The sequence below is a fragment of the Mirounga angustirostris genome, unplaced genomic scaffold (assembly GCF_029215605.1).
Source record: "Mirounga angustirostris isolate CCGP_5_RB_7025 unplaced genomic scaffold, mMirAng1.0.hap1 SCAF_14, whole genome shotgun sequence".
In the NCBI taxonomy this organism is placed as follows: Eukaryota; Metazoa; Chordata; class Mammalia; order Carnivora; family Phocidae; genus Mirounga; species Mirounga angustirostris.
This window is the reverse complement of record NW_026991722.1, coordinates 52,222,074-52,242,507: the sequence shown is the minus strand read 5'-3', so window position 1 is coordinate 52,242,507 and position 20,434 is coordinate 52,222,074. Positions and strand designations below refer to the sequence as shown.

The 20,434-nt window shown below is 50.0% G+C and overlaps 1 protein-coding gene across 2 annotated transcripts in view; it reads right to left on the bottom strand.

The window, feature by feature from the left end:
* The window catches only part of EMILIN2 (elastin microfibril interfacer 2), a 52,031-nt gene that overhangs the window by 3,954 nt on the left and 27,643 nt on the right, over window positions 1-20,434 (bottom strand). For both annotated transcript variants that reach the window (XM_045886978.3, XM_064577868.1), the window contains exons 3-7: window positions 18,382-18,557; window positions 12,153-14,081; window positions 1,918-2,334; window positions 679-711; window positions 18-146 (exon numbers count right to left, since the gene is read on the bottom strand). In XM_045886978.3, coding sequence (XP_045742934.2) covers window positions 18-146; window positions 679-711; window positions 1,918-2,334; window positions 12,153-14,081; window positions 18,382-18,557 — 2,684 coding nt within the window. The remainder of the gene's footprint in view (window positions 1-17; window positions 147-678; window positions 712-1,917; window positions 2,335-12,152; window positions 14,082-18,381; window positions 18,558-20,434) is intronic.

Genomic DNA, 20,434 nt, shown 5'->3' with positions numbered 1-20,434 from the left:
ACGGTCTCCGAGCTTACCGGTGTTGGGGTTGTACACATGTCCGTCGTTCACCAGCACTTTGTTAAAGAGGACGACGCCGCCGTCGCTGGGGAAAGGCTTCTGAGTGAGCCCCGCAGAGAAAGACACCAGAGAAGGCACTGGAACCCCTGGAGCCGAGAGGACGTGGAACATTCGCAGGGGTTAGAGGGCAGGGCCTGGAGCACTGAGGCCCGTGTGCCAGGCTGGACAGGCAGCCTCAGCTGTACTCTTCCGCCTTAAGGTGGTAAAGCCCGTGGGACGCGCAGTGGGACGCGCACTTGGCCGGGGGTGGACACGCGAGGCCGCATGCACGTGTGAGAAGCTGTGCGACCCCGTGCCCACCCTGAGCCCCCGACACCCACACGTGTGCAGGGTGGGGAACCGGGAAGCTGGGCGCGGCACCAGGCAGAGACCCGGCCGGTGAGCCTCTCGGCCAGCTCCGCGAGCTGGCTGAGGTATGAGGGCAAGTCCTTGTCTCGGGCAAGACCCTGACCCTCTCTGAGGAGCAAATCTTGGCGGCGGGGAGGTCAGTCCAGTAGGCGGCGGTCTCCCCCTCAGCTGGTGGACCCCGGCTTCCACCCACACTAACAGCCCAGAGGGAGCACGCGGGACACGCCGCCGGGGAGGGGCAGAGGCGGCCTGGCCCCCCAGCACACGTACCTGGGGAGGCTACCGGAGGGGAGTTGGGGTATCCTGAAAAACAAAATGGGGTCGAATGTCAAACAGGAGCCCCGCTTTTTCTCCCTGCTCCTCACGCTATTTCTTTAAATAGACCAAACAAGCACCCCCCGCCCCCGGCAAGCTGCCTTCCCAGAAGGAGAGGCACAGCTGTGCCCCCGCGGTGCCTGCTTCCTCACTGGCCCGCTTCTCCCGACCAGAGAAGAGCCCTAAGGGCAAGCTGGCTGGTGGAGGAAGAGAAAGAGGAGGCTGGCCGGTGCTTGCGGCGTGCCTGCATGGATGGGTGGGGGGTGGAAGCACGGATGGACAAAGGGCCAAACGGCAGGAGATGACAGCCGTAATGCCTGGCACGGCCAGGAGAGGAAGTGTCCTCTCCGGACAGGCACAGTCGCCTGGGGGAGAGCTGTGATGGCTGCAGCTTGGGGTGGCTGAGCAGGAACCAAGCACCGTGCTTCCCTGTGTCCGCGGCACGGGCCCCGCCTGCCTGGCAGCCATGGCGCTGGGGTCAGCCTGCTCCGCTTCGCACTGTCCTACGCAGCACCCTCCGCTTACCTGTCCCCGCCCCGAGCCTCCGGTCCCGCACGTGTTAAACGGGACTACTCTGGACTGCACAGCGCCCTCAGGACAGCTACAGCAGCCCCAGCACCTGATTCAGTCCCTGGCACGCAGCAGGGGTCCCACACCTGCTCGCTCCCTTTTTCTTCTCCCTCCTGCCTTGCCCTGCACAACTCGCAAGTAGCCCTTCCTGGCCAAGTGCTGAATGAGGCTTTTCTCCATCACCCTCAGAGCTGCCCCCAAAGCTCCCACTATGACCCCCACTTTGCCTGTGAAGGAGCTGAGCTTTCCAGGGGTTACGAAGCTGCCCCAGGCCCCAAAGCCTGTGGTCACATGGCTGAGATTTGAGCCAGAACCTTCTGGCCCACCCACTCTGAGGGGCGGTGTTCTCTGCTGCTGCGGAGGCTCCCAGTCCACACTGGTCTCCTAGGTACACTTTCCTACTGGAACTGGGACGAGATGTTTACTGCACTAACCCTGGGGGTGCCCCAGCCTCTGGGGGTTCGATTAGCATGAACTCATCCCTCAGCACCTCTCAAGAGCTTTTTGGAACTTGCACCCGGAAAGACCCTGCAGCAGACCCCCTAAGGCTCAGGCTGACCCTCCATATATTCTCACAATGCCCCCCGCCCCCAACTCAGATGTGCCCAGCCACAGGGGCCCTACCTGGTGCTCCCGCGAAGCCTTCGGCGCTGGGGATGGGCCCCTGCCCCGTCTGGCCGTCCACTCCTTGGGGCAGGCCCCTCCCCGACACGCCCATCCTCCCCGGAGGCCCGGCCTCTCCAGTCTCCATAATGACCCCCGTGGAGCCAGGCAAGTAGGGCATCCCTGTCCAGTCCAGCCGTGTTGGCGGGGGCAGTGGCTGCGGGGGTCTCTTGGGCAGGACAGGCCACTGGCCCGTGTGTGGCCATCTTCTGGAGTCCTCAGGAAGCAGGGGAGCGCTCGGTGTCGGCAGAGGGGTCGGCTGGGGATGAGAGGCCTCCGTGGGGGCCTCCTCCAGAGCCGGGTGGGAGGGCCTTCCAGGCACCTGCGGGGTCTTTCCTCGGGGCCGGGGGGGCGGCAGTGCTTCTGAGGGCTCCTCGGCTGAGCATTTGGAAAGTGGAGAGAAAGGTTAAGAACCTCAGACTCAACTGCTCAGCCCCAGGCCCCTGGGTGAGACCTGATGGGCTCGGCTCCCTGGGAAGGTATGTGCTTGTGCATCAGCAGCGTCCTGGGCACGGGCCTGGCGAGCCCAGCGCATCCACCAGAGCGGGGGCACAGCATGCCCCACAGCTTCAGAAGGTGGGCCACGGGGCAGGCTGCCCTCAGGTCACCCAGGAGCTGGTGAGGTCACTGGGGACCCCTGCACAGTGGCCAGGGGAGGTGGGAGGATTTTCAGCCTTTCCACACAATGGTTGCCTCCCCAGAACAGCACCATTCTTGGCCCCAGCACTAAAACTTCGGATTTCACCACATGATGATACCACAGGTCTATCACGAATTACTGAACGGGACCTGCTGCCCCCAACCACCTTATGTTCTCTCAAACCGGCAAGTCTGGGGGTCACTGGATGGTTCCACAAGCCAAAGCCCTGCCGAACGCAGATGCCACAGTGACCCCAGCAGGCATCAGGGAGCTTAAGGCCCCTCTGCAGCAGGCACAGGCCCCAAAGGAGCAGAAACACCCTGCGCCTCTTGCCACCAACTGAGGGGAAGTCCACCGGAGGAAACTTCTGATTCACATTTCCCTGCCCTCGGGGGATGGCGCTGTGACACACCAGGAAGCCTCCAGCCCTTCCTCCTATGAGTACATTCCTGGAACCAGGCAGGCTTCCAGGAAGGCTTCCTGAGGGTCCAAGAGGCATCTAAAAATAACCAGGAATGGCAGATAGCAGCCTCCAGCCCCACCCACCTCTGCAGTCTGTATGGTACCTGCAGGGCCCAAGTCCTGGAGCTACACAGCGATCAGTGATCGCATCTGGACCCACTGTCTCGTTTTCAAACTCACCAAGGTAACTGTGGTGATCGTACACGTGCTCCCCATCCACCAAAGAGCCACGTAGCTCATCCACCTCCAGCCCCAAAGGGACTGACCAGTGCTCCATGAGAGAATTAAGCCCTATGGAAAACGATTCACCACTTTCTCAGTCATACTAAGGATAATACAGAGCTAATACTTAGATACAGAGAAGAGAATTCGCATCACTCAATGGAACAGCGTCAGGCCTCAGTTCTCTTTCAGAACCCTGGTTGAGAAGTGTTGGGTTAGACAGAAACTGAGGCAGAGGGACTGCAGACATGGGGACATCAGCCACAATGGAGGACAGGAGTGAGAGAACAGTCTGGAAACACAAAGTCTGCCTGCTGCATTAGGAGGCTCCCAACCCCCTTTTCCTGCTTCGCTCCCAGTACACTAATAATAGCTTAGGTTGGAGAAGGGGAGAATCTTCAAACTGGCCCCATAATGAAGCCCCCCGCATGAAATCTTACCCAGTGCCTCACCTTTACACATGATCCATGGTCAAGATCACATGGTGCGCAAGGAAAGCCTCCAAAAAGAAAGAAGGCTCTTTAAGGGTGTTGTTACATGTTTGTTTTCTTACATTGTGTGTTTCTTCAGAGTTCTTTTCATTAGTTGGATGACTTGTTTTAGTCTCTTTCAATTTGTTTGTATTGTTCCTGTCATGCTGGATAATGAGCCGTTCAGGACACATTTTAATAATCTTTTATCCTCAGGGTTTGGCACAGAGCCTGGCACCTGACATTGAGACATTTAAGTGTTTGGTGAATGAACGAAGGCTAGAAGATACTATGGGCTGCACTCTAACTCCTGCCAGCCATTGCATTAGGTACCTGAATTCTGCCCAAAACTCATTGTCACCAAGGGCAATGCTGGTCCTCAGAGACAGCGACAGCTCTTTTATAGCCACCACTCCCTCAACACCCAGGCTTGCCACACCGAGCAGAAGGCAAAGAATGCACAAGTATACCCCTTGGAACAAATATCCTCCACTAATCTCCTTGGGGAGGACACCCAGGCCTGCTGTGGGCAACTGACTGCTCCGAGGCGTCTCAGCCAGGAGAGTAAGGAGAGAGCGGCCCTGGGTCCAGTCATTTCCCCAGCCCGCCCCCCCCCGCCGCCCCCCCCCCCCAGCTCATGCCCGCTCTCCAGCATCACGGTATCACGTGGTGTTTCCAATGCATATACATTTATTACAAAGTTGTAACAAAGACTGGACAGCATTTTGCTCATTCTGGAGAGATCACTCCTGGCAGTGGATGTCTTTCTGAGCTCAACATGTGTTTCTAATTCAGAGAGTGACCATTTGAACTGAGTTGTCCCGAAGAGCCCAGTGTTGCTGCCCGGGGCGTCTAACCTGACAGCGGCATAGGAAGGGCCGCCGCGGGCCCCATGTGCGCCGCCGCGGGCTGGGGAACCGCTCCAGGCTCCAGTCCTGATCTGCCCTTGTGGCCCCAGGCCGCCCCAGCCGGCTGGCAGCACCCCACCTTCTGCAGACGGGCCTGGTACCCGACTACCAAAGACCACTCCTGCCCCTCTAGAATTCTGACTTCACGAAAGCGAAGACCTGCGGAAGCAAATCCCCAGGAACCCGTGAGCTGATGTGCTAAGAACTGGTGTCCTGCGGCCACTTTGCGCCCCATCTGGGCGGACAGGAGTCCGGGCTGTGTCTGTGTCCTGCGGCCACCAGGGAACACCAAAGGGAGGCCTGCTGCATGGTGGGGGGAGACTGCAGGAAGGAGGGCCCTTAGGTGGTGTCTGTTACAGAAGCAGAGGCCGTGGGGGACGGACGCTGGCCTCCGGTGCTGGAGTCGGGGCCCCGGCTGCGGGAAGGCCACGGACCCCTCCTGCCTCATCTGCCCAGTCTGCTCAGTGGGCCAGCTCCGCGGCCCCCTCCTGCCAACCAGACCGAACCGGGTGCCCGTGGGAGCGGGGCACTGTGCAGGGTGCCCGGCAGAGGGGGCAGCCAGCCTGCCAGGAAGCCTGCAACCCTGCAAGCACCTTACAGGTGGCCATCGGGCCTCCAAACGCCTACAGGATGCCCACCAAGTCTTCGCAGCTAACTGCCAGCGTGGGCCGCAGGAAGGGGCTGCTCAGGCTCCCCGCAGCCGCTCGGCTGGCGGACAAGGCCCAAGGGCCCCCCCAGAGTGGAGCACCGCAGGCATGCTGGAGGCTGCAGGGGCGGCGAGACCCTGCAGAACACCTGACCTGGTCTCCTGGCGACACCGGTTCTACTCTGAGCTCACCGTGACCTAGATGCGGCTGGTGGCTCTGGCTGGAAGGACGAGAAGCCCTCAGCGCCGCCCGGGAGCACGGTGTGGCCTCCTGCAGAGGGCAACACAGTGTGTCCCGACGCAACCACGCGGGAAGCCCTGGAATCGGGCTCCACAGCGAAAACGGGTCCACATGTCCGACCAGCACAACCTAGAGAACACTGAGAGGCACACACAGCCGTACTCGCAGTGGCAGCACATTTGAAATGGGAAGGAATTTGCAATCACAGAATCCCGGGGTTGGGGGGAGTCTCACCTCGCTGAGCTTCAACATCACCTGGGAATTTTTTTTCTTTTTTGGTAGAACTTCACAAGCTGCTTCTAAAATCCCTATGGAAATGCACAGGATCTACACTCCCTGGTTTTAAGACTTACTATGAAGCTGCAGTAATCAAGATGTAAATAAAGCATGTCCTATCAACAACTAGAGGAGTCTGCAAGTGGACTGGCTCACACCAAGTCCCCTTTTGTTGCCCACCCAGTGTCAAAGTTGGCCTTTTTGGGGCGCCTGGGTGGCTCAGTTGGTTAGGCGACTGCCTTCGGCTCAGGTCATGATCCTGGAGTCCTGGGATCGAGTCCCGCATCGGGCTCCCTGCTCAGTGGGGAGCCTGCTTCTCCCTCTGACCCTCCCCCCTCTCATGTACTCCCTCTCTCTCATTCTCTCTCTCTCAAATAAAAATAAATAAAATCTTAAAAAAAAAAAAAAAAAAAGTTGGCCTTTTCATTCTCTCTCCTCTCCCTTGCTCCCTGTTTCTCCCCTTCCTTTGGGCACAGTTCACCCTGGGTGGTGATATCCTGCTGCCTTTCAAGTAGCCTTCCTTCTGCTTCTGGGACCAGAGCTAGGGGGTCTTTGTTTTAATTACAAATTTGATTACAAATTCCTAGGTCTCATTTCATCCCTATTGAGCAGGAATCTCCTGACTGAGCCCAGGATTTCTTACTTTTCAAAAGCTCCCTGAGGATTCTTGCATGCCGCTACGGGGGAGAGCTCAGCCCGGAGAACACCACGCAGCAGCTCCTTACACCCGCCAAAGGGCATCACCAGCACCAGGCGCCCACAGGGTGAAAGGGTGCGAACTGCTGGAGTCAGGCTGGTCTGAGTGTATGCAGTCTGTTTTAGCCTTTATGTATTTATAAAACGCTGACTTGGTCCATCATGCTATCTTGGACCTAAACTGGCCCCCGATTCAGCCAATTTCAAGTTGAGGGCCCAAGCCAGCATTGTGGCATCAGGCCACTCTTCCCCTGGCCAGGTTTTATGGTTAAATCTTTGGAAAATCCATGCTTTTTCATTCTTGTGGTACAGCCTGCATTGGCCACTTGATAACGATGGGATTCCTAAATCTCTAACACTCCTAAATGAAGCACCGTGCTTACTATAATTCAAGTACTAGGAGAAACAGCCCTCTGATGTGAGCAGAAGAAACAGATGGGGGGATTCGAAAAAGGAAGTGATGCTGCTGTCACCAGGGTCGGTTGAAACAACATCCTGGTATCTAGGCGGGCACGTCCCTCCTTGGAACTGTGACGTAGGGTAAGAGAGCTTCCCTGTTGCACAGAAGTCTTCCTCCGCCTGCCGTCCCCACCCAGCAGGAGCCCCAGGTTTCTCAATCCCGGGAACTCCCCCCTCTCCCACCGTCAGAGGCACCAGCGTCCAACCAGGCTTCAGTGTCTAGGTCACACTGGGAGGCTGGGATGCCCCGGCTGTCAAAGGGGGCAGCCAGCCACGCTGACAATGCTCGATACAGGCCAGGGCAGTCCTCGGGGCCCAGGCGGGAAAAGATGCCTTTTACCCACGCCACAGAGCAACTCCTGCCCCGCAAGATGCTGACCAAGCGAAAGGCAGAGGGTCCCGGCCAGAAGCGCAGGGCCCCACACGTCTCCAACAGTGGGAGTGAGTGCGTGCAGGCAGTGGGCCAAACCCCTCCGGCCACATCGGACAAAAGGACAAAGGACTTAGCAGCCTAACTTAGTCCCAAGTGCTGAGCCTCTCATCAACAGAAGTATTTGAATGTGAATCCTGAATGCTAGGGAGGGGAGATTTCTGGGCTTTTTACACTTCCCACCTGACCCCCAATTTAGAAAAGAAAAAGAAAGGGAAAGAGAGAAGACCCCCACTGGGTTTCCGGAGCCTTCTACGGAGCAGCCAGGAGCCCGACACACAGGGCTCTCGTCCCATGTCTGCTTTGTGGACAGGCTCTTTTGGCTCCTCTGAGGCTGGATGCCTGGGGGGTTGTAGGAAGAGAAAGGGAGAAAGTTCAGCCAGGAGCAGAGTAAACATCTATTATAGGGGACAGAGGGTTAAAATAATAGGTAATACTGATTGAGTGATTACCAGGGGCCAGGCACTGTTTAATACTCCACTCCTTATGAGTACTAATCCTCTTTAAACCAACTTTTTGAGGTAAGTGTCATTATTATTTCCAATTAGTAGATGCAGAAAGTGAGGTAACTAGGTAGATAAATGACTTGCCCAAAGTCCCAGAGAAAGCATGAAGATAGTTGGGATTGCAAACCTGGGACATAATAAACACTGGCTGGCTCAAAATCCTCTGATAGTTTCTCATCATACTTAAAACTCAAATCTTTTACCATAGCCTATAAAATCCTACATGACCTGGTTCCTACCTGCTCTCTGATCTTCATGCTTAGGACTTACCTTTGTTCATATACTTGATAAAACTAGCATTCTAAGTTTTTCAAACAGGACAAACTCATTACTGCCCCAGGGCCTTTGCACATTGCTGTTCTGTCTGCCTGGAACACTTCCCACAGATCTCTGCAGGGCTCCACAAAGATGTCCTCTCCACTGGGCAACCCTCTCTGCCCACTCACCTAAAACATATTGCTGTCTCCTCTTCTCCATGAACTTACTCTGTTGTGTCTTTCCTTGCAGACTGATTACTGGCTGAAATCAGATCATTGTTCGCTTGGCTGTGCATTGTCTTCCCTACGAGAGTGTAACATTTGTGAGGACAGGCACTGCAGCACCAGGACGCGGCTCAGATCGTATCAGTTGAATGAGTATGGGAATGACTAGGTGGGGTAGAGGGGGCCAGGAGAGAGACATCACACCCACTTTACTGAGCTTAAGGTGAGATACTGGTTCTTCACTTTTTGGAAGTTGGGCACCTCTCTGCCTCCTAGACTAAAGCCATGGACCTTTGGTCCAAAAAAAAAAAAAAAAACCAGCCAACATTTGCAAATAGTTTCAAGAGTCCCTTTCAAACCCCAGGGAAGAACATCTGCACTAATGGGAGGGAAACAAAATAGACTTGGAGCTATATGAGCATCAGCTGAAGCCCCTGGCCCCCGCATTGTCTGCCTTCTGGAAAATTCAGGCCCCTTACGGATGCTTCTGAAGAAAAGAACAGCATGGGAGAACAGGGCAGTGCACTGGGTATAAAGGCCAGGCTTTGCCTCCCCAGGCAGTCCAGCCATCTGGTCACTGGTCCAAACCTACATCAGGCATCCTCATCCCTGGGCCTTTGCTCCCTGAGGGAGACATGATGACTATCATTAATATTCCTTCCCTCCCAAAGCATACAAACCACATCCCCCTTCAGGAGCTGACTTGCTTTGACTAACAAATGTGGCAGACAGGCTGCCATGCCCGGAAGGGGCCCAGCAGCTTCCACTTTCCTTTATGAGCCGGTCACCACGTAGTGAGTCTGACTCCCCTGAGACCGCCATGCTGTGAAGCAGCCCAAGTTAGCCACATGGAGAGAGAGACAGAGAATGGCCACAGGGAGGACCCCCGACCTTCCAGCCCAGCCAGGCCAGCTGCCAGCTGATTACAGCTGAGTGACTGACTCAGGCTGATGCCAAATGGAGAAGAACCACCAAGCCAAGCTAAGCCAAGCCCCCCCTCGAGTGTCTGATGCCCAGAATAATGGAAAACAATAAATCTTTGTTGCTTTAAGCCCCCAAGATTTGGGGTAGATTGTTACACAGCAATAAATAATGGACCCATTCATATCAACTCCTTACCAGGTATACCTCCCCCTCCCGCTTTTCTGGGCCCTAACCATCCCTTCATTATCAGTTCCAGTAACACCTCCTTCCAGAAGCTTCTCTTATCACTCCACCTCACTCTTCACCCCTCCAGCCTCTAAACTCTCAACCTACTCAACCTTGAAGGCTTGACTCAGGCGCTCTCTCCTCTGCGGAGCACCCCCGACTTCCACAGGGGCCACACGTGCCTCTCCACACACCCAGTGTGTCTATGCCCACCCTGTTCCCATGACCATCCCTTTGTCAGCTTGTTGGCCCTCAGACTGTCATTGTCACGTGCATTGTCATCCATATAATCCACACACATAGCTCATTAACTACCACATAATAGAGGCTCAGTGAGACCTTATGAACTGAAAGGATAAACCCTACACCACCGGCTTGGCCTTACATACCATTACATTCATTCTCTCTGCAGACCTATGTGGCTTTCCCACTCTGACTGAAAATGCCTTGAGGGTCAGGATCTTGCTACTCATTCTCTCCATGTCTCTCACAGAGCCCTGCACACAGCAGGTGCTCAATAAACGTTCTGTTGACTTTTTACTGGCCAATGTGTGACTTTCACTGTGACCTTAACTCCAGATTTGCCCCTGGACCTCTGCTACTCAGGCTCCAGACCTCCCGGACCGGGATGCTATATACAAGGAGAGAGCCCTGCTTGTTTATTTTTGGTTCTTTTCAATCAATGGAATTCTCGAAAGTCCACGCATTCTACATTCACAGCAATGAATTCATTCCAGAAGGATAATCTTTTAGAAGCTACATTCTCTTTAAAGACATTCACCTCTGACTCCTCCTTCAACAGACAAGTGTGAAAGAGTTAACACAGCTTCCCACACGGCCTGGGAGTTGCAAATCAACTGGAAATATCTGGTTTAACCTGTTATTATAAAGTACCGTCCAGACAGCCCTGTCACCCCAAGGACAATCATTCTATGAACACACACAGTGTTGTGACCTTTACTCAACATTCCAGAGATAGAGGAGCTGTGTGGGCCTGGGGGGAGGGGAGGGTTATAAATAGCGTAGCGACGTGGGCCCAGCACTGGGGTGGAAGCCAGCTTCCCGGTCCACACTGGCCTGGGTACCTCCTTATCTACAAACGTCTTATTTCTGGGAACATCCAAAACATTTTCCCACCTGACTACCTCAGATCCTCCAGCTTCCTGGGGACCTACCTGGGACTCACCATGGCTCATCTGCCTCTTATGCTCCAGCCCTCCCCTACTTGGGTTTTATGTCTCAGCTTGGACATAAAATCCTAGAGGCTTCACTCCATCCTGGCCATAAAAATCTCAGCTCAACATGTGAGGACCTTTGTCACCTAGAGCTGAGCAAGGTGAAAAAGGTGATAAAGGCCCAAAGAGGAAGAGAGGAGGAAACAGGGAGAGGGCGAATCAGGAAGTGGGGTCCTTCTGGGCCTACAGTTGGCCCTCAACAAGTCCTTTTGGACCCAGTAAATCTGTGTTCAATTCTGGGACACACAAAGGAGATGTGCTCTGGACTACAAGACAATTCTTGGATGCAGCCCACCTGGGGTTCCCATCCTGGCTCTGCCACTTTCTGGCTGTATGCCCTTGGATACACTTAACCTTGGGAAAGTAGTGCGCCTTCCCCATGAGGCGATTGGGGGGCTCTAAGACATGTCCCCTGAGGGAACCAGCCCAGTGCTGGTACACAGAAAGTGCTCAATAAATGTGAACTCATTTTCCCTCCCTGCCTCCAATTAGAAAAGGATGTCTCATTATTGAGACTACCTAAATGAAAGAATCCAGGTATAAGAGAAGCTCTGTCCTTCAGGGAAGATGGGCTGAACCCTCAAGTAAGAAAGAAATGAACTTTGTTGAAAAATCACTTCATGTTATTAAGGAACCATTCATTCATTCATTCATTCAACAAACATTTGCTGAGCATCTTAATGTGCAGCAAGCATTGTCCCACGCACAGCTGATGTGCTTCCTTGTTCTAAGCACTACACGGCCTTCAACAGTTACTGCCCCTAAAATGCTTTTCATCCAGGGTCTTGTCTCTGTCTCTAGAAAGGAAGAGGATAGTATTCTACCTGCCATCATCTAGGCCTTAGATTTCAGAGAATAGGAGGTAGCCCGAAGATGATGAGGACAGATTAGAATGACACCCGCAAACAAAAAGCGAGGTTTGTAGACAGGTGAGCCGATAAGCATACAGGAGACTCCCTAAAAGATGGGACAACAATATCCACCGCTCCAAGCTGTCATGCCAAAAACCTGACCCCAACTCTAAGCTCACCAACATGACGGTGTACACAGATCAACATTTTGCCATCTCCCCTGTGGTGAAGGAGTATTCCTTTTTCATTTTCAATCTGTTGTCCTGGTACTTCTGTAAAATGCACAGAAGGTGTGCTTGAATGCTACAGTGAAGTCCAACTGTTTTCAATAGAAGTTTCTAAATACTCTCAATGTGGGTATTTATCTCACTGCCAGTCAGCACCAGTGATTCACAAACTGGCACCAATCTACGAACCACACTTTGGGGAGGACTGATGTAGTTAATCCCAGGGGCCATCCAAAATCTAGCATGATACATGTTGCAAACAAATGCAAGAAATGGAATTGTAAAGGTCAACTTACTGGCTGATGGCTGAAATTTGGCCAGATCTTGTAAGTCGGTAGAAATCTGGAAAACGTGGCTATAGAACTGCTGGACTGAATTCTTCAGGCCAGATATGTCTCTGGAATGTGACCGGAGTGTCCCATTCATCTGCCTGACACAACTCCAGAGGCTGTTGACATGCTTGTTGAGCCCCTCTTTGATCCTCTGAAGACTTCCTGAGATGGAGTCCAGCTTGCTGCAGGTTTTCTCCATTTGAGATACCCTGCTCTCAACCATGGAGACATCCCTCTGGACCCCGTGCGTGTTTTCCTTACAAGTGTCCAGCTGCGAGAGGACCCGGCTCTGCAGGTGCTGCCACCTCTCCTCCAGCTGGCTGCAGCAATGAGCCTTGGGGTTCCGGGGAGATGGGAGGGGCTCCACCGTCCTTCCTTGCTCGCCCCCCTTAGGAAACCCACCCACTGCAGCATTTTTACCTTCTCTACAGCTGCTCAGCTCATTCTGGAGATGATTCACGTAGTCCTCTGTGTGGTTTAGTTGAGAATAAAGAAAACTAAAATCCTGTTGAAGTTTCTGGATGCTACATTCAGTTTCTTGAAACTTCTTATGCATCGTGTCATTCAGAGATTTCAAAAGGTTCAAACTATCACCCGTTATGTGGTCTTCTCCATTTGGCAAAGTATCTTCTAAGCCATGAGGCTGTCTCTGAAAGTTCTGCCGGCAAATATCCTCAACAACTTGAACTTTGTTCTTCAGGTGACTTAACTCTATCATGATCTGTTTGTTCTCAGCCCCTGACCCACCCGGTAAGGCTGAGGCTGGGGGAGTGAGTTCTGCCTCAGTGCTGTTGGCCACCTCCAGGAGAACAGTCCCCAGGCGCTCTTCCAAAGACTGTATTTTCTGATCAAGAAGTTGCTTCAGGTCATCTACCTCGCCATTAATCGTCCCCCGAAGGGTTTCTTCAACGTAAAAGCAATGTTCTTCCGCGTTCTTCTCTGTCACGTTAATCCTTGCATCTAGTTCATTCCATCTGGCATCAAAGTCCACATCTGGCTCTGGAACTACAAGGCGGTCAAATTCATTGTCCATTCGTGCATTCAGCATTCTGGTGGCTTCAGCAACTCTTTCGATTTTCTGGTCTAACATCTTGATCTGTTGCCCAAAGTCACCATTCTTTTCACCACCACAGCAATTTGACTGAGCTGAAGGATCTTGTACCCGGGCTCGAAGATCATTTATTTCTTTTTTCAGGTTTGTTTCCTTCTCTCCTATAAGCTCAATCACTCCTAGGTAGCTGCTCCCATAGTCATCACACTGCTGTTGGAGACCAATCAGCTTGTACTCGCATGAGTTCTTCAGATCGGCCAGCTTTCTGTCCATTCCCTCCATGAGCTCCTCTCTCAGGGCATCAATCTTACTATCGACATAGGCTTGGTAGAGCTCATTGGTCGTCATGGTCACCGTAGGGCCCTGGGCAGCCTCCTGGAGCTGTTTGAGCTGTCCTTCATACCCCTTTACCTTCCCATCCAGCTCTTCCAGTTTGTCACTCTTGTTCTTCAGAGCATCCTTGACCTCAGCCAATTCAGACTTGATGTCCTTCATGCCAGATTCCTTATTGTTGAGGACATCAGGAAGCTGGATGGTCTCTGTGTCTCCGCCAACAACACTGTCGGGCACCGGCTGGGGGTGCAGGTTACTGAGCCACGATGCCAGCATTTTGCTGGCATTGTCCTGAATGGTATGCTTGAGATTTTCATTCACTCCAGCAATGGAAGACTGGAGATCAAGAACTGTTCTTGTGAGTCGGAGAACCTTCTCTTCAAGCACCTGGATTTTCTGTTCCTGAAGTTCTTGCGGCCCCTGTTTGGGATCTACCGTTTGGCTTGGTTCCGCTGCACGAGTTGGTGACAAAGTCTTCTTGGGCTCTGGGACTTGGCTTGGTTCATTATCTGTTACAAAGAAAGAGTCGGATATGACTTAACACGTTCTACCATTTCCCATTTTCTGCAAAGCCAATAAACAGGGTACTTGAGGAATACACTTAAGCCTTCACTTATAGATCCCCTCTAACCACAGTCAATCATGGTAGAGCGAAAAAGACAGTAGGCTTTGAGTCAAAGAGACCTCTCCTTGCAGTCTGGCTCTGCTGTTTACTGTCTGCCCTTGAGCGAGTTAATTAACTTCTGTGAACTATAATCTCCTCATCTCTGAAGCAGAGGTACTATCTTCGCTCCTAGGGTTGTTAAGAGAATATGTACATGGCACATAATAGACGGTCAGTGGTCTCTTTCACCCTAATGGGAAATATTCTTAATCTACTCTGTCATATGGACACACTGTTCCCACATTAGTGAGCAGCAGCTACACCCCAATGATTGGCTCTGTTCTATAAAACCACAAGAAGCCACTTTAGCAAGATCCACCCATTAGCTGTTGGGTGGTATGATATCATACAAGCAGTAAGTTATCCCCCAAGCAACTCCTAAATATTCTTTTACTTTTATTTGCATCACTAGGCTAAAGGAGTCTCATAGACATTGTTTACCACCATTATGCAGTTCGGGAAACTAAAAGCAAAAGAGAAATACAGCAGTGATTCTGTTGGCATCTCCTAACAATAAAGCCATACGGTCATATAGACTAAGATTCACTAAATCAAAGAATATAAACATTGAATTTTTGATGATCTGAGAAATATACCTCCAAGGAAATAGTCCAAAAGAAGGAAAAAAAGTTATAAAGATGATTGTGATGAGTCATAAAAATGAAAAAAAAGTGACAAATAGATTGATGAACTCGACAAAAAGAAAATTACTGAAACCTGAGGCAATAGGAGATTAGAAGCAAACCATGCCCCCGAACACACAGTAGGATACAAGGAATACTAGAAAAAGCTAACAGGGGCACCTGGGTGGCTCAGTCAGTTAAGCCTCTGACTCTTGATTTCAGCCCAGGTTATGATCTCAGGGTCCTGGGATTGAGACCCACGTTGGGCTCCCTGCTCTGTGAGGAGTCTGCTTATCTCCCTCTCCCTCTGCCCCTCCCACTGCTCTTTCTCTCTCTGAAATGAATAAATCTTAAGAAAAAAAAGGAGGGGCTAACTTCGACAAGCCTACACAGATGATATGGAGACTATCTTGACAGGTGGAAAAAGTCAAACACAATATAGATTACAATGAAGTAAAATGCATTAAGGTACACTGAACAAACACTAAAAGTAAATGTAGAACGTTGCAGATATTTGAGTTTACTGTTGTTTTTTCCTCCCCTAAACTTTTGTACACAATCATAACCACAGCTATTATTCATTAAAATCAACTTAGTGGTAAAACCAAGACTGGAATTCAGATGGCCAAACTCCCAAGCAGAGAACTTTATAGAATACTTTATTTTCCACACTGAAAAATTTATTCTACCTCAAGCCACTAGGAGAAAAAAACAAAATGTTGAATCACATACAGATGAAATGCCATTCTGAGCAAAGGAAATAAAAGGAAAGGGCAGGAGACTGGGGGAAAATCAGCATGTAAGGAAATGCTTCTTTTCCATACTCCTGGTGACTGTGGAAACTGCTACAACTTTTTGGAAGGATAATTTGGCAATATGTATCAAAATCTCAGAATCCCTTTGCCCCTGCAATTATACTTCTAGAAGTTTATTCTAGTAAATAATCAAGGATGAATCTAAAATATTAAGAGGAAAAAATGTTTATTCAAATACTATCTATAATACTGAAAAACTGCAAACGACCTAAATGACCAATAGCAGGGGACTGTGTTCAAATAATCACACTCAAAAGCCATTAAATGATATTGTACACTATTTAATGAATGGTTGTTCATTATAGATTGAGTTAAAAAATAAGTTCTAAAAATAGCATGTCCTTGGGGCACCTGGGTAGCTCAGTCGGTTAAGCTTCTGACTTCCGCTCAGGTCACTATCTCAGGGTCCTGGGAAAGAGCCCCATGAACCCCACGTCAGGCTCTGTGCTCAGCAGGGAGTCTGCTTCTCCCTCTCCCTCTCCCCCTCTCTCCCTCCCTCTGCTTGTGCTCACTCTCGAGTGCTCACACACACTCTCTCAAATAAATAAAATCTTTTAAAAAATAGTATGTTCTTTTTAATGATTAAGTGGATTAAGGATAAGCATTTCCTTTTCATTCCCTTCTGAAATCCCACTAAAATGACAAAACAAAACAAAAAACAGAACAACCATGTCACGTATAAAAAATTGGGAATCAGAATGGTTTTGGACATTTTAACAGCTGTATTGAAAGCTAGAAGAAAACTGAGTGATGCTTTCAAAATTCTGAATAAAAATTATTTCAAATCTAGAATTTTAAAGGTAGAATAAAAATATTTTCAGACTATAAAATAATAGAAAGTGTACCACTCCCATACAATCTTCTCATAAAACTACTGGAGGATGTGCTTTACCAAAACAAGGGAGTAAGTTGAGAACAAGCAGGGAGTGCAGGAAAGAGGGGATCAATGGGAGAGAGACAAGTAAGATCACAGGCTGGAAGCTGTGAACAAGGAAAAGAGGATGACCAGGTGGGGCAGGTAAGAAAGCTCTAGGAGGATGCTTCAGGAAGATGACACTCATGTGTCTGAACATAATGAAAGGACATCTAGATAATCACCCAGAGGAGAGTTTGGGTTGAAATAAGGACAAAGACATAAAAAACAAAGCAAAGGAAAATATAAGACAAATACTAACTCTAAAGAAACCATAAAGCTGTATAGGAAAGGCAACAGATTCATAGTATACTACATGGCTCAGCTGTAAACATTATCTATACAGTTACTACAATGTAAACAATACGTATTAAATAAATTAAAAACCTGGTATAAACTGTTCAGAAAGGATGAGGGTATGGGAGCCATGTGCTGGAAAGCAGTGAAAAGGAGTCAAACCCTCACCTTCCATAATGAGAGGTCAATAGATATGGAGGTAATTCCAAAAGACAACCTAAAGAGTTTAAAGGAATTACCTCTGAGAAGGGAAAGTGGGGGAGAAGGAGGGTCACTGTTTTTCTAATAGTCCTTTTAAAGCTATTCGACTCAGTAAACTACATACAGGCTTAAGCTTTTATAAAATAAAAATGAAACAAAAGTAAACTATTATGATCCAACAGACTCCTTTGTGTGTCCCCATCATATTATCTATGATGACTTATTGTAATTACTTGTCTGATGTTTGCCTTCTGTGAGTTCAAGGACTGTCTGCCTTGTTTTTCACTTTTCCCAAGTATCTAGTATAGAGCCTGCCAGATATAGAAGCTCAATAAGTATTTGTGGGATGAATAAATGAATTTTTCTTTAACAAAATGTATGTGCAGACATAGGAAAGAGAGTAATGTGTGATAACAAAATGTTAGCAGTAGTTATCATACAGCGGTGAGATTATGTGTAACTAAGTATTTCCCTATACTTTATAAACACTCTTTAATTGATATGCATTACTTTTTTTCATAAAAATTATTTTAAAATTTTACAGACAATATTGGGAAACACTACAAGTTTCAAAATTGACAATACTTCATGGGAAAATATAATCATTTAAAGACAACCATCAAATTCATGAGAAAACCTAGGTTACATTTATTCTCACTCAACTTAAAAAAGAGGAAAGATAAAAGGACAATTTTTATCCATAAAAGTCAGCCACTTAATGTTAAACTTAAAAGTAAAGGTGAAAATTATCACTGCTTTCTGAGTTATTCGCTGAATTTGTGCTACTTCAAAAAAAATTTAGAAACAAATTTAAGAACAACTTCACTGGATGCCTCTCTGTCTTAGCTTTGCAAATATCTCACCCCAAACAGAATGACAATGATTCTAATTTACCTATTTAAAAAAAAAAATTTAGTTCCTTCAAATTCAGATTTATGGGAGCTTGTAGATGAAAAGCAAGAACAAACAAAGCATCACTACATCTGAATCTCTTTTCATCTGTTCTGCACACTACACCAGTCTGAAACCATCCCCTACACTGATTGCTAAGTCCTTGGCTTTCACAAGTTGGCCCTAACAAAGTAATTTACTTGCAAAAGAAAAAATCTGTACTCTGATTGCTACTGCTTTTGCAAATAACTTTGCATGCCGCATGTGTCTACTGCAGGCATATATGTGTGTTACTTGAAGGCCTTGGAGAGATCGCCATTGAAAATCATAAATCCTACTGTCTGCAGGAGCACTGGAAAGATCAGAGGTGGTCACATCACCCCCCACAAAGTACAAAGAAATTACCTGTGGCTTTCTTCATGCTATTTCGAGGCCGGGCGGGTGTGAGGCGGGGAGTCTTCACAGGGTCCCTGGGACCTTCCTGGCAGTCTCCCCCTCTAAAGCCAGGGCAGCACCTCCATTCCAACTGTGTCACTGTCTTGTACTTGGTGACGTATCTGGGTCTGAAGTTCACACGATACCTGCCGAAGAAAAGCGTGGCATCTCTCTTCACTGGCTGCAGTTGCCAGAGCCCCTGGCCATCCCTGACTTGGACCCGAATGAACAGGATCCAAGCCCCTGTCTGCCAGAGGGGACCACCGGTCTCTTCAGTCCAGCCCTGACCCCCTGGGGTTCAGCCAAAATCAGACTGGTCTCCTTCTTCCATCTCTTAGACCCACATGCACCCAGCTCCCCTCCCACTGACGGTCGTGAGATCAAGCCCCCCGTTGGGCTCCACGCTGGGCATGGAGCCTGCTTAAGATTCTCTCCCTCTTCCTCTGCCCCTCCCTGTCCTCTCTCTAAAAAAAAAAAAAAAAAAGTACATGTTCCCCCCATGCATGCGCATATCACACTGAGACTCATGATGAGCTATAATGTCCTCCAGACCCAACGCTGGGCCTGGAGCAGAGAGTGGCAATCCAGCAGCCCCCCGGACACTCAGAGGGATGGATGCAGGAATCCAACACCCCCGGGGGCCCCTGCTCACAGCACAGAGGCAAGCTGCTCCTTAACTTATCTCAACTTCTACTTCCAGCTTGGAATCGTGGCTCTCTAGAACATCTTCACTCTCTCTTCATTGTGAACACCAGCACTAGCAGCTGCCCTTCTCTTTGAGGGCCAATTCCCAGAAAGGAATCAGCTCTCTATCACTTCCCTAGGGCTGCTGTGTGCTGCTCAGGGGAGAGTTGGGGGGCCCATGGGGCCTGGTGCCAGCCAGGTGACTCCATCTCAGGCACCCACCTTGTGGTGGGTGGAGTTCAAAGTCACATTCCTGAGAAAATTACAGATTACTAAATGTAATGGGTTTTGGCCCCTGAGGGTCAAAACCATGACCCCTAAAACCTCAAATATAAGGAACTCTCCCACCAACAGGACCCCAGGTGACCCTCTGGGCCCTGGGGACAGCGCTGTCCCAAGCATTATTGTCCCAACACCTGCCAGGCAGCAGAATCACCAGGAACCGTAAAGAACTGCCAACCCAATGCCCCTATCTCACTCTCAGAGGTTCTGATTTAATTGGTCTGCAGTGGGGCCTAGACACACAGATTTTGAGAAGCTCCAGAGAGATTTTTTCAAGGAAAACAAGAAAAAGCCCAATGAATGAAACAGAAAAGAAGGGTGGGGCAAGACTTCACTTCTAGGCTCTTAGTTCCCTGGTATTGCCACCACACCTCCCATTAAGGCCCATCTATTTAGGTTCCCCTTTTCACAAATGGGAAGACAAAGGCTCACTGAGGTCAAGTGGCCTGTCCAAGTTCCAATGGTCAGGAAGGGCCAGGGCTGGGATTTAAACCCAAGTGTTCTCTCCTGCACCCAGACGGCCCTCCCAGCACACAGAAGCAGTGACTCCAGAGATGGCCTTAAAGTTGAAGCAACCCCACCCACCCAGAGATGTTCCACAAGCCCTTCAAGTTTGGGTCAGCGGGTAGCTGCCATCCCCGTTCAGCAAACACTTGTCCGAGCATCCGACCCGGGCCAAGTGCACACCAGCCCCCAGACCCCGAGCACCCCACCTACCAAGAGAATTCCCTGTGTGGTCCTAGAAGCAATAAAAAAAGAAAGAAAATTCCACTTCATTGTTTTGCATGCTCAAGTATAGCATAATGCTGCAAAAATGTGTAATCTCAGAAAACCTTGGTTCCTCTGAGCATTTAAGACTGAATGTGAAAATGTGTTTGCGCTTGGGTGTTGTACGTGAGCCAGCAGATGACAGCCCATAGCAAACCCTTTTGGATGTTGGCTGAGCGGGACCAGGAGAGCAATGAGGCTGCAAGTCCGACTCCCTCCCCACCTGGAGGCCCTGGCTCCAACTGCTGAGCCGAGTGTAAGAAAGTGCTCGCTCTTTCAACACACCTCA